Below are 14,547 nucleotides of genomic sequence, written 5' to 3' on the forward strand. Positions count from 1 at the left end.
TGCACATTTTAGTAAAAGTGCACTGTAATATCAGTAAAACCATTTGAACAGTGGCCTCTAGTGGCACATGAAGCTCATTTCCTGTGACCCCCCACCCCCCATCAATTATACATTTATTATTGAGAAATTAAAAAAGTACAAAAAAATAAATAAAAATAGCCATCCTTGTTGTAGAACTATTCAGATTTAGAAAAACCTTTGATAAAGTGAGCTGTGGCCCATCTCAGGGTATTTAAACCCACAAATACAGTAAACGTCAGACACATATTACACAAACCTTAGATACACTGATCTCTCTAGTTGGTAATTAAAACTCGGATAAAAGGTCCTGTAGTGAGACATAAACCTCAGATACGGTGACCCTTCTTTACTATGTTACATTCTTCTCATGGCGTTTAAACCTTAGATACAGTGACCTCTAGTGGTAGTTCAATCGTATTAGTCATAGAAGGAAATAAAAACACAACACAGAGGGATCATAAACAATTATGTATTGAATGATGGCTTACATATGCAGTTGTATTTCCAAGACGCTTGGCATACCTTTGTCCATTCCTCAACATTTAATAGTCTGGACGTGTTGTAACAGGCAGTTATTTAAACCTGCTGGATATTTATTTATTTCTCTTACTGGCTCACAGCTGACTGCAAAGTCATTTTCCTTATTCAATTTTTCCCTTTGTTGGGACAAACGCTCAATGGTATGTTCCACTGCGCAAAGTTTGAATTCCATTATTCATATTTTACTCACTAATCCTCCCAGTATTTAGTGACAAAAGTCATTTATAAAGTAAAACCATGTTTTTTGTTTTGTTTTGTTTTTTTTAAAAAGCTTTGCTTTTTCATCACTGGTTTAGGGAAAGCCCGACTGCACGCTGTGTTTAAAGCACACTCCTGTGAGGAAAATGCACGAGGCGCATGATATGGCACAAAGTAAGCTTGATATTAAAACCTACTGGGTCTGCATTGGACTTTGATTTTTGTTACTGGTTATGTGGTGACACTTACGAGAGCCAAACGTACCAGCTGCACCATGCATGGGTGTTAAAAAAGACTTAAGTGCTGATTCAGTGTGCCTGTGCAAGAAAAACAACACAAAACACAATCTATCGCTTGGTATGGGACAAGAATGGAGCTCAGCATGCAAAACAATGAGATGACCTTTACATGAATAGATAATGGTCTCGGCTAATACATTTGTTTTTCAGTCATTTGTCCATGTTACCTTGTAAGACAATGAAAACTGCCACTTCTAATCATACAGTATTATATGCACAAAAATGGTAGTACGAAAACCAGAGAAAAATCTACAGTGCCTCCAACAAAAAGAGGGTGAAATAAATAGTTAAAAGTTCACAATCTCCAAAAAACAAAACAAAAAAAAAAAACATTAGCCTCATCCCGTAGCTCCCATCTAAGTATAATGGGTTACAAAAACAGCAACAACTCTTGAGCTATTCAAAAGTTGCAACACCCACAGACATACAGCTTCCACAGATCTGTTTAATATGTAAGTCATTCTCTACAATAGCAACCACCACCGCCACCACCGATGAGCGCAACTGTTTGAGTAAAGCTTTTAAAAAGCAAGACTACCCTGAGAGAAGGTCTAAAATGTGGGCAAGCTTGCCAGATCAGAACTGGCTCCAATGGGTTTGGTTTATTAAAATCTGTACACTCTATTTCAATATAATCAGCACATTTTGTTCCAAGAATGTATGATATTATTTGAGTAATTGCGTAATATATAATCTCTACATAATACAATCCAAGTCCTTTGAACTATGTAGACATGTGCAAGTGTTTACTACCAACTTCAACGATACAGTCAAGGTAAGGACCTGTGGACACTAAGTTAGGATAATGTAAAAAATCTGAGATCTTCTTGAGTCCTCACAATTATTAAAGAAAAAACAAAATAAAACATAAGAAAAAAATCTAAGTGCTGTAAGTAGTTCATACACGAGGTATTGAATATCTATTTAACTGTTCTGAGTATAAAATAGAGGCAAAATATATAAAGAGCAACTCGCAGTCATGACAAAGAAACTTTTACAGACACGATACACACGTGGTCAAAGATAAAATGAGAGCTGCAGCTGCACTTCATGGAATATCGCGTACTTACAAACGCAATGCGTTTGTCGCGCTGTGAGAATTGTGCTCGCAAACAGTGAGAGGGTAACGAACCCTCCGAATTACATTGATTTGTTGCGTTTGTTCAAATCATCATGTTTATGGATATAAAGAATGAAAAGCATAAGGGGCGTCAACATAATCTGAGGTAAACCAGGCGCCCTGTGGACAGGTTGGAGAACCGGTTGCCTTGGAAGGGTCAGAGAGGTAAGTCGGAAAAAAGTGACGTAAACTGTGCTCGTGTGTAGTGAACGTTTGTTTTTCACTTACGACCAAAAGCGTGCAGGCCCGAAAAACTGTAAACCTCAAGGATTAGTTGAAACAGAAAACAAACCATTAACTACTCATTATTACCTTTTACAGTTTCCTTTTCTGTCATTGTTATTATTATTATTATTTTTATTTTTTTTATTTTTCAGCAGGGTTTTCAACTCCACCCTACCCGCCCCTCCATCGCTCAAGTATAACCACAGGTGACTAACTACAGAAGATAACAGGGTCAGGTGAGTACCATGCTACATCAGGTTCCGAAGAAGGCTATTGCAGACAATTCTACAACATGTACAACCACATTTTATACGTGTGAGTTACAAATAGTTCAAAACATGTCACCAAGAAACTAAGTACATACGAGATGTTGGATATTTAGAGTCTTAAAGGACTATTCCTCAGTCAGTATAGGATACTTCATGATACTTGACCTAAACTGTCCAAGTCTTACAGACAAAATCTGAAAAATTGCTATTCAAAAGTAGCAAATTTTGGTCAGTGTCTTTTTTCAAATAGTTATAGTGCTTTTAATGGCTTAAGACAGGGGTCTTTTTTTTTTTGTTTGTTTATTTTTTGTTTTTTTAATCTCACCCAGTGGCAATCTACAGAACATCAGTGTACATTTTATGACACTGTAGCTGCAACAGTCTTCATGTCAAGTCCAATAGGTAAAAGAACAGCTAGTGCTGTCGCATATATTTAAAAGTAGTATGCATTATCAAAAAAAAAAGAAGAAGAAGAAGGAAAACAAATACATATTTATAAATTTTTTTCAGCTCTATTCAGTTTTGTAGGAAATTAGCCTCATGTTTAGCGCCGACTTCCCACCAGTTCCTGTGAGTTTCAGGCCTTGGGGAGTTACGTGCTGTTCCATGATTTCTGGAAACTTCTGTTGGGGATCATCAGGACTGGATTTAAGTACGTACAGATTTAAAACTCCCACTCCAGGGTCTCCTCTCGATTGGCCGCCCTCTCCAACCTGTGGATGATGTTATTGAGGTTTGCCATTTTCTCGTTGCGTCTCTGAGTGCTCCTGTTAAGTTTGGGGCTTTGGAAAGGCGGGAGCGGGTTTGGGTCCAGGCTGTGATTGGTGCTCGATGGGGGCGGGTTGGGCATGGAGGGCGATATGGGGGCGGAGGAAGAAGGGACCGGAGAGACTGACATCATGAGACCAGGGGAGGAGGCAGCAGACGGGGAGTTGAGGGAGACCTCCAGGCTGCTGCGGCATGGCTCCGATGAAGCCTTGAAGCTCACCGGGTCGATGGGCGACTTGCCAGAGTCTTCTTCCTCGTGTCTAGACTGGCTTGTTCTCTGTAGGCCGTCTATGGAGAGCGCACCGGTGCAGAGCCCCTGAACCTGGCTGCTCACGCCCTCGTCCTGCCTCAGCTTCTGGGCAGCTGAGTTGGATTCATGACAAGCAGCGCTGGAGTCCTCATGCTCACTTTTCCTCTGCTGGAACTGTCCCGCTGTGGAAAAACTTTGGACTCTTGTCTGTTTCTGGGAGCCCTCCCTCCCCTCTTCTCCGCTGCCCTCCCCGTCCATGGCCTCCTGTTTGACACGAGGCAGTGCAGCGCTGAGAGGAGGAGCGGCGTGGGCGTGTCCGGAGGCCTGCTGCAGCCTCCTGTCCTCTCCGTCAGAGTGGGGACTCCGGGTGTCTGAGGGCGAGTAGCTGTGGTGTTCCGTGTCTGTGTCATTGTCTGGGAGACCCTCCATCAACACCTCCCGTCGCATCCTGGACCTGCAAGTAAACAGTACTGCGAGTCACTCACTGGAAGGCAGTCAGAAGAATTTAAACACTAAAACAGCTTCTTTTTTGTTTCTAATATGATCCACGGTGAACAGAAGCTGCACTTTTCTCTCGAATGTGACCAACTGTGACACTTCCATTCAAATGAATGGGAACACGTGTCCAAACATTTGACTGGTAGCGTAGCTTTAGCATCGTCTGCAGCTTCCTGGTCAGTACTTTTTTTTTTTTTCCATTTTATCGTGGATTTGGAGTTTCTGAACAGCTTCTCACACAGACGGTGTGGGCGTGGCGTGTATTTGGCAACCATGCAAAGAGTAAAATTAATTGGTTTAAACATAACCAAGGTACTTGACACACCGTGGTGAGTTCCCAACAACTGTGTTTCGTTGTGTGAGATGTTTGTGGCGAGTTGGGTGGCAACTTCAACACATGCCTCGGAATGTCAGAAACACCATCTGTGTAAGAGGGGGTTTGGCCATCACTAATTTACAGTACAGATGACAAGTTTAAGCACCAACCTCAACTACATGTTCTATCCATTCTTTTTATTCTGATTTACTTTCTCATTCTATTTTATATTTCACCACATATTTGCCCACATTGTGCACGCAAGGTTTTTCCTCACGGTTGCTAACTTGACTTGGTGGGGCACTTGATGCTATCCTCTTCATGTCGACTCTGGAATAACATTCTGAAACGCAGATCTTTTTAAAGGTTGGAGGACAGAGGAAAAGTTTTGGTATTATAATTTATACAATCAACCCATCGTTTAATTCCGGTTTTACTTTCCTGTTCTGTTGTATAATTTGTTGAGTATTTTGTCACATGGTGAATATTATGATTCTTGCCAATGTTATGATGTCAACGTGCTGGCTCACACAAAAGGATCCAGTTAAGTAGGTGGCTGACACATCTATAGGATATAACATAGACTGAAAAAATAAAAAAATAAAAAGCTTTTTTGATTGATTTGGTGCATCAAAGTTTACCAGATTTTGATCAGTTTGACCTCATTATAAGTCCTTCTAACTTAGGAGACATGGCGAGGCAAGCTTGTTCTACTCCTTGTCAGACAGGAAATCCCCAAGAGCCCTTGGAGAAGACCCTCAATCCCCAAGTTGCTCCTGGTGTGCATTTGAGAACTTTGCATGACAGCATGCTGGCATCGATTCATCTACATTTTTGCTATAAAAGCTCTCTGCTGTCAGCAGCGTTTGATGGTTAGCTTCACACTGACACAATATCAGCCACCAGACGTCACCAAGCTTCCAGACCTGTGCATTTTTTTTTTCACTTTAGCGATGCCTAGTGTCACCAGGCGGTTACTAAGCAAAGAATTCTGCATCGACTACACAATTTTTAATTAGCTTTTTTCGCTAGCTCAGTTCACGGAGGCAAACGAATGCAGACTGGCCTGTAGTTGTGGAACCAGTTGATGACGGTGTTGGTTTTGAGGTTGAGCTGGGACGCCAGCATCTCGATGGTGTTCTGAGAGGGGTAAGGCTCCATGACGTAGGCCTTCCTCAGGGTTTCTTTCTCTTCAGTGCCCAGCACCACCCGAGGCTTCTTCACCTGGCTGTAAGGACACAGGTCCAGCGACCCCAACGTCGGACTCACACACTCAGAACGAGTGCTGGGCGAGTCACTGTCCGAGCCGGTGCTCAGCAGCCCGTACCGCCTCTTCAGATAAGCTACAGGTGAGAGACAGTGAGGGGGGAAGAAGGTTACAAACTCCAAATGAAATTCTGAGCTTCCTCTGAAACAACTTTGAGTTGTTCCTACCTTTCTTCTCCATCTTCTTCATGGCCCTCAGCTTGTCTACATTGTGAGGATCGTTGAGCCATAGCTGCATGCGAACAAAAGGCTCCCGTCCTTTCAGGCTGAGTTTGTGCCATGGTTTGGGCCTGGACAACAGGTCAGACACTGAACCTTGAGTCAAACCCAAGATGGTCTCCCCAAAAAGACGCTGGCCTGTTGGAGACAAATGCAATAAAACACAGTGTACATCAACCTGAGTGGTATTGCTGTGACTGTCCAACAGCACCAGTGAAAAAAGCACTCCAGACAACATGGCTGCATATCTGCTTTGCCAGACGGTGGCACTGATGGCCCAGTCACATGGCACTAACGAAGGGCAACAAGCCCAAACGAAACAAGAAATCTGGACTTTCATTGACTTTCGTTGGCATTATTTAACCTTCGAGCAGAGAAAAAAAAAACAACGAGCACTCCACAGGGACCAGGAGTTGAGGTGCACGGCTCAAAAACTAAGTCAATATAAAATATAGCCAGCAACACTCAAGTGTCCTAGTTTCGACTAGGTCTTCATCAGTGTCACTGATGAAGACCTAGTCGAACGTGTCTGTGCTCCTGATCCTGTCGTCTTGCCGGTGAGTCATTAAAACTTTTATTAAGAAGGACACTTGAGTGTTGCTGGCTATATCTTTATATTATTTAACCTTCGCTCAGCTTCATTCCTGCAGCTGGCGCTTCGTCAGGATTCTTAAACGGTCGAAAAATGTCAACAAATGTTGCCGAAAACCTCAATTCATCTGTATTTCATTTTGCTGTCACTCTTTATGGTTTCTTATTGTTTGCTTAGTTTTGTAACATTAGCATTTTCATTCGATTTCATTTACATTTCGTTCAACCTCACAAGTCCGGCGTATTGAACGAACGTAACGATATCTGAACAAATCAATCAATCAATCAATTTTTTATATAGCACCAAATCACAACAAACAGTTGCCCCAAGGCGCTTTATATTGTAAGGCAAGGCCATACAATAATTATGTAAAACCCCAACGGTCAAAACGACCCCCTGTGAGCAAGCACTTGGCTACAGTGGGAAGGAAAGGAACAATTTTCTGCTGTCGGTCACGTGATCGTGAACATTCCTTTAAAGCGCCGAGGTCACGTTAGCTTTGGTTTCGTTTTGTTCCTCTTTTCGTTCCTTTTGCGCTGTGATTTGCAGGCTATTCGGTGATGGGAACTGTCATATGCCATGTGACCGGGCCATTAAGGAGACACAGGAAATGAATAGACTTTCTCAGCTGTAAAAGTGGGCGTGACACTCCATGTAGGGAGGCAAAACAAGAGTTACTATGAAGCAGAACTTACCACCCATAATTTATTAGTATTTATCCAAGTTAAGATTATATATATGGTGGCCATCACAGGGTGGGAGCTGTAGCCAGATAGGGATCAATGAAGAAGGGTACAGTTTAAAAACATTTGCTTTTTTCCAACCAATAACATTCAGTCATAGATAGCACAAACTATAACCTTTTGGAACCTTTATGATCTCACAAATAATGTAGTCTAGTTTTCAATATGATTGGAGCCATTTTAAATGTTGAACCCTGTCTAATCCTTCATTGACCCTACCCGGCTACCTGGCCACAGCTCCCACCCTGTGATGGCTAACATGGTTTTTTTCGAGTCCTATAGACAGGTGACTATATGCCATATCAAAGGTCCTGCCACTAGTGACCACCCTAACTGTCTCACAGAATATTAGGCCCCAACAGTGAAATCCAAACAATTCTTTGATTTAACTTCACTCCTACAAAGTTAAATCAAATCATGGAAGCAGATGGGATTTTTTTTTTAATGGATCGTGCAAGAAGAAGAAGTTGATGGTACTGTATAGTGGGGTCAGCACATAAGGGTTCTGAGTGGTTCTGACCGGAGACTTGGCCTTTATGAGGATGCTGCAGCATTTACAAGGTACCCTCCTGTATCTGAGGATGCATTATTTTTCTCCTTGATTTTGAACTCATGTGGACTTTTGTGTGAACACAGACCCACCTAGGTTGTTGTCCGTTAGCACCTCTTTGACCTTCTTGGTGACAGCGTAAGTGTCCAGCTCTGGGGACATGGCCACCGTTTCCTGGATGCACCAGTGGGTTTGTGGGCTGGTGCAGGGCGATGAGACTGGGAGTGGACTTTCCTCCCTCTGGATAGGGGTGAAGCCCCAGTCCCAGACCCTCAGGCTGCTGGTTCTCCTTGCTGCTCTCGAGGGAAAGGCTGACTGGTTCAACCAGTGGACTCGGATGGCTGTCCGCCGGGCTCGTGGGCGGTGAGGGTGACGAGTGGGCCGTCACTGGGCTCTTATCTGGACATTGCATTAAAGACAGTCACATACAGATCCATATGTAGAACAACTTATCAGTAAAAGACTTTCATCTACACTGAAAAAAGAAAATACCTGAACCCAACTTAACTGAACTGTGTCAATTAGTAACACCTAAATGAATTAGGTTCTTTGAAATTAAGATAATAAGTTAGATTAGGGGCCTGTCACACCTGTACGATTTAGTCAGCGTATGATGACCCTATTTTTCTTAACCTTTTCTCTTTGCTGATTTGAATTATCGTTTTTTTGAGTTTTTTCCTCGTGTCAGTTTTTTTGGATACTGTCTGTTGTTGTTGATTGTTACTTTGACCTCTGGCCTGTTCCTCTGAACTCCTAGTGTTAATCCTCTTGGATACCACGGCTCTTTTGTTGATCACCCCTGTAAGACGTTGGACGTCCCTGGTTTGATTTAACAAAGTTGAACTCTTCATTCTGCTTGTTCTGTGGCATTAGGTTGTCTCAGTCCTCAGAATTGCTGCAGACAGGTTGTACTGTTTCAGGGTGCAGCTGCTGCTCTCACAGCCAGCAGTTGTGGAATTCTCTGTTGTCCTCTTACTGAAGAGGACAGAGACAGAGCAGGTAGCTCAGTTTATAAGGGGCTGGTGTGCCAGTAGTAGACTTGGCTTTGACTGCTGTCAGACTACACATCCGTGTCCTTGGACACGACTCTTATTTGCATGGTTTCAGTCCACCTAGCTGTAAATGGGTACCAGCCTTGGCTGGGGGAGTAACTTGCATTGAACTGGTGTCCAGTCCAGGGGAGTCATAAACCCTCATCTGCTTCACAGTACCAAATCTGGAGATAAGTGCTGGCACCAATGCGCCTATAGGACTTCTTCTCAATGAAAACAATGAACCCACCTGAGGGATCTTAGAAGAGTCTAATTATGGACTGAATTATATATATATATATATTTTTTTTTTTGTAAAACCAAAGGTAAAGGTAAAGCCTGTGTCTATACTTATTTTTTTCTCACATTCATGTGGGGCTGATGTGTGTGATTATGCACCCCAAGGTTGGGCGGATTGGGGTTTCCGTATCTTTCCCAATGACACTTTGTTATGCAGCAGCAACTGGAGATTAAAACTACTGACCCTTTGATTAATGGACAATCCACAGAAATAATCATTTCAAAGTTCCGGTCAAAATTGTAAAAACTAGCCAAGATAACGTGTGACTGGCACCGTGTTGAGATTAAATCGATGAAACAAAATTTAATTACTAGACCGGTGCTGTCTTGAGCAGTGCACCCTTGGTGGATGTTAGTTGCTAAAACAAACAAACAAACAAAAACACACCCTCAACTTTAAAAGTAAATCTGAAAAGTAGATTTTCCAGTTTTTCAAGTAAAAGTATTTGAACTTTTTTCCTGTGAAAGTCTCACCCTGAATGTGGACCTGGTTCGAGGCTGGTTCAGGCTCTGTCCAAGCTGGTCCAGGAGCCACAGCTGCATACGGATGAAGGGTTCCCTGCCTTCTGGGTCAACTTGCTCCAGGGTTTGGGCCGGGACAACATGTCACTCACGCTGCCCTGAGAAAGCCCCAGAACCTGCATCAAACCATACAGGATAGAATATTGTGACGAAAAAAGACTTGATGCACACTGATATCGACACCTGAAATTATAAATAACTCACAAAACAAAGAAATGCCTGAGCTGTACATTTTTGAATAACATGTAAAAAGTGGGCAGACAGCCACTAGAGGGGAGTGACAGACTGTAAACACTTATGTAACATCTATTTACCACCTCCACCACAGCTGCCACACATCCACAGAGGTGAATGAAAATAAATACATAAATGCAAAAATCCTGGATAATTTTTCCTGAAGCGCCTTGCTTCTCCAAATTTCTCCCAAATTGCTCTAAGTCAGGAGGAAATCACACCGGAACTAAAGTCAGTGGTGACTCCACATTAGGAAAATTCTCGTCTCACCGGGATGCAGAAAAAGAAGCTGACTATTCCTCCACACCAATTAGAAAATGTGATAAATTATATCAATCAGGGTAAGGGGAGGGGGCAGCGCCTCAGCAGATCAACGCACTGGGAGTTTAAAACAGAACCTGAACATATGAGACAGAAAAATCTCGCACGCTGCAACCTGAACTTGTTTAATATGGTGTAATGAATTAATGTCTCAACAAATATCTTCAATGACAGGCATGTTGTTGAAAATGCTGTGATCACATCTTGTGTTCTCATCTGTTTTATTTCACTTCTGCATTTGCAATAAGGGTGCAACGGATCATGAAACTCCTGGTTCAAATTGGACCAGTTTTTAGTCACAATTGTTTGGATCAGCAAAACAAAACCAAAAAGTAGCAGAGATAAACTGTAACCTTGCTTTCCAAGCAGGACACCCGCTCAGTAAAAATCAGAAAAGGTGTTGTCCCCCCCCCCCCAGAGCTCGGTGGAATAGCACCCACCTCGGCCCTGCCTGAGCTCGGCTCGGTGGACTCGGCACGGAGGTGCCACACAGCAGCAGAGGGCTGTCTACTTTTAACGTGCTCCATTCACCTGAACACACGTCTGTTTGGAATTCACTGCAACTCCGCATCACGATTTACACAATTATTACTTTAAAAACAATTCAACATGACACCAAATCTGTATTTCACACTATTATGTTAACTTTGGAATTAATCCGCAGTTCATATCCATGCCAAACCTTGCGGGGAGGGGGGTATGGATCAACTAAGGTACGTTACACCACTAATTTGTAGGATGTGCTTATTATTATGACACAGCAGCATGTGTTTTACAAAAAGAAAATAAATAAATAAAAAAAAAAGAGGAAAAAGCAACATCTGACCTTTTCACCAAAAATCCTCTGACAGATTCCGTTCTTCGCCAGCTTCTCCTTCACCTGCCTCGTCAGTTCGATGGTGTCCACCTCTCGGTACATGTACATCTCATACTGCTCTGGAGTCAGGGGGGGCACAGTGGGCTTGAGAGCACGGGGGATGTATGCTGGGTAGTACGAAAGCCTTCCAGGTCCAGGTCCCGGAGACTCACCGCTAACTGATGTGTCTGACTCCACCTTCACCTCAACAGGTCGACCCAGTCCCACCTCGTCCTCGGCACCAGACGCCTCCTCACTATTGAAGAGACCGTCACCGTTCTCTAGACGGGGCCAGGCACGAGGCAACGTAGAAGGTCCAGAAGATGAAGAAGACAAGGAGGGAGAGACAGAATTGAAGGGCCGAGAGCTACCAATACCACTAAGACCCATGGATCCTCGCTCCTGAGACCAGTGCTGGTCAAAGTAGGTGCCTGCTTCACCAATCTCTGATTTAACTTTGCGGATGATGTTCTGGACAAAGGCAGCTGGAGAAAGGACACTGATGGGCGTCTGGGGGCTGCTGGTGGAATTAGCCAAGCACACAGTAACACAACCCTCTTCTTCCTGTTTGATAGAAATGGGTAAAGGTAGACCCCTAGAGCGCTCGGGGGGGCCGAGACGTTCCACCTGAGCTCCTGTGCTGGCAGTGGAAGCCCTTCCACAGGCCTCCATCTCCATCAGGGCATGCTGCTGGGCCTCCATCTCTCTCCTGGCCTGTTCAAGAATGCTCTTAATGGTTTCATCAGAGCTGCTACCTGTGCCATTACTGCTTCTGCCCGATGAGCTGTTCAGAGATGACTTACCCTCACCTAAATGATACAACGACAAGAAGAGCATTCACCTTTACTAACTTCACAATTAACACTTTTTCTAATAACAATAGCAAGATGACCAAAATAAATAAATATACAAAAATCACTTCATTTTTTAAAAATAAAATTCCAGGGAATAAGGAAGGGAGAAAACATTTTCAAGTAAAACATGTCTCAAATATGTGCTTGTGCTGGAGTTGGTTATTATTTTAAGGACTTTTTGCCAACAAAACTCACACTGTGGGGGGGCTGTAAACACACATTTTGTAGACAATCTTGTGCATGTGACAAGAAAACATATTAAAGACAAGATTAGACTTGTTCTTATCTGTAATAGAATCCATACATGCATCCTTTTTCCAAGTGTGACCAAGGAGGGGGTTCCACAGGCTGCACATATTAGGCCTGATTTACTAAACGGTTGCATGCATAAACACCATAGCAGTCATAAAAAAACTTGTAAGCTGATTACTAACACCGCACCAACGACTGTTTCTTTCAAATGTGTAAAATATGGATATTGTGCATTTAGAGCATATGCCTTCATGAACATGCAATTTGGGGTTTGTAAATGAAATGGTAAATGGACTGCATTTATATAGCGCTTTTTCATCTGCATCAGACACTCAAAGCGCTTTACAATTATGCCTCACATTCACCCCGATGTCAGGGTTCTGCCATACAAGGTGCTCACTACACCGGGAGCAATAGGGGATTAAAGGCCTTGCCCAAGGGCCCTTAGTGATTTTCCAGTCAGGTGGGGATTTGAACCCATAATCTTCTAGACTCAAGCCCAACACCTTTTGTCCACTCAAGTGTGTAAAACTGTGGAGGTAACATGCAAACAGGCAGTGTTAGATACCACAGATTTACTAGATAGGGTCGAGCTGTACAAAAGGCCTGTCCTGAGGGGATCGCGGCCCCGCCATGTTGGAAGGCTGAAGAGCTGTAGCGGTCTCACGCTCAGTGGAAAGTGCATGGTCTGCGCTTGTAATCACTGTCGATTCTCTGCATGACTTCTCTGCCGTTATTTACATTTAAAATGTGAAAACTTGTGCTTAGGTCAATTCAGATACGTAGATTCGATTTCTGAAGTCAGACTTATCATAACTGTTGATCCTTTCTCCCTATAAGTGGAGCTCCTGTCAACAGAAAACTCGTGTCATCAGTCAACTCTCTGGCTGATTCCTCTTTTTTTCCTCTCTCTGTGCTTTGACAGCGAAGGATTAGAACGACATCATCCTGTGCTGGACCGCAGCCCCCAGCCGACCGCACCCACCACACCCACCGCCCAGCTGAGAGTCGCCATTTCAGCAAAATGCCAAGACTTTGGCTGAGCTCCTAACACCAGGAAACATCCAAAACTTGTAAAGATGTGAAAAAAATAAAAAAAACTGTACCCACAATCAGCTGCACAATTAGCCTTAGTAAATCACCAGCAGTCCCAAACACGCACAAATCTGGATTACCAACACATCTTAGCATTCATTATCTGGGGTCTCAGTAAATCAGGCCCACACTATGATGTTTTTTGGGGACTATCCATCAACCATATTTTTGTCCTCTCCGTGCCCTCTTGTTCTTCCAGTCTCCAGGTCAGCTGAAGTTTTGTTGAATTTTTGACACGTGATTGTTGGTCTTACATGAGTGCTCCAAAGCTTCACAGATGCAACATGTAATGCAGAATGTTATTTATGTAACAGAAACTAGATAGAGCACACAGTTCATTTTTGGAACATTTTTAAATGAGATGTAGAACAAACTGATTTTGATGATGTTACTATTTTAAAGTTAGATTTGGTTATTTTTCCTGATGTAGCATTCAACGGGCATGGGTAGTTAGGGAGTTTCAACACATGACAATAATTTTGGCCTTTTTGGCTACGAGTCATTCATTCATTGTCTGAACCTGCTTACTCCTGACATGGAATGCAGGGGATGGGAACTTCCCACTCGTCCTAGGGTCCACTAGTCCTAGTCCTAGTATTCAGGAGAGCATGTCAAAGTTGTTTTTAAGTTTATGGTAGGCAATATGTTGCACCAAAGTAGGTTAAGTAATGTTATAAAAGTGTGCCAATTAAAAAAAAAATTTTTATTATGGTGAATTACCATTATTTGTAAATTTTTCATTTCAACACATTTGTAGACAACAGTACAATTAAAGGTGATTAATGGCTACTGACCCTAGCAAGGTGGAGGTGGTTCTCATTGGCCACCTCCGGTCACACTCTCGGAACTGCGCTCTTTTCTGGGCTTTGCCAGCTACTACCGCCAGTTTGTAGGTGGTTTTGCAAGGTTGGCAGCGCCCCTACACAAGTTGGTAGCAGAGTTGGCTGGGGTGAAGCCCAGTCGGGTAGATCAGCCAGTTTGGGTTATTGGACGAGGAATGTGGCCGTAGCTTTGAGACTTTAAAAGCTAAGCTTACCTCTGCACCTGTGCTGGCATATGCTCTTTCTCTCCGATTGTTCTGTCTGAGTTATTTTCATTAGTTACTTCATCCAAACCATCAACATGTTTATTAGACCCCATTCCTACCAGGCTGCTCAAGGAAGCCCTACCATTATTTAATGCTTCGATCTTAAATATGATCAATCTAT

The 14,547-nt window shown here is 43.0% G+C and overlaps 1 protein-coding gene across 1 annotated transcript; it reads right to left on the reverse strand.

The window, feature by feature from the left end:
* Positions 1-3,254: 3,254 nt before the first annotated feature.
* Positions 3,255-13,259, reverse strand: LOC117510007 (homeobox protein cut-like 2). The gene is given in 10 exon segments (XM_034169614.1): positions 3,255-4,144; positions 5,571-5,847; positions 5,939-6,127; positions 7,967-8,057; positions 8,059-8,273; positions 9,680-9,700; positions 9,703-9,771; positions 9,774-9,843; positions 11,109-11,947; positions 13,226-13,259. Coding segments are annotated over 10 exon segments (2,613 nt in total). The 3' UTR covers positions 3,255-3,336.
* Positions 13,260-14,547: the final 1,288 nt, after the last annotated feature.

Source organism: Thalassophryne amazonica, chromosome 5 (genome assembly GCF_902500255.1).
Source record: "Thalassophryne amazonica chromosome 5, fThaAma1.1, whole genome shotgun sequence".
Taxonomy (NCBI): Eukaryota; Metazoa; Chordata; class Actinopteri; order Batrachoidiformes; family Batrachoididae; genus Thalassophryne; species Thalassophryne amazonica.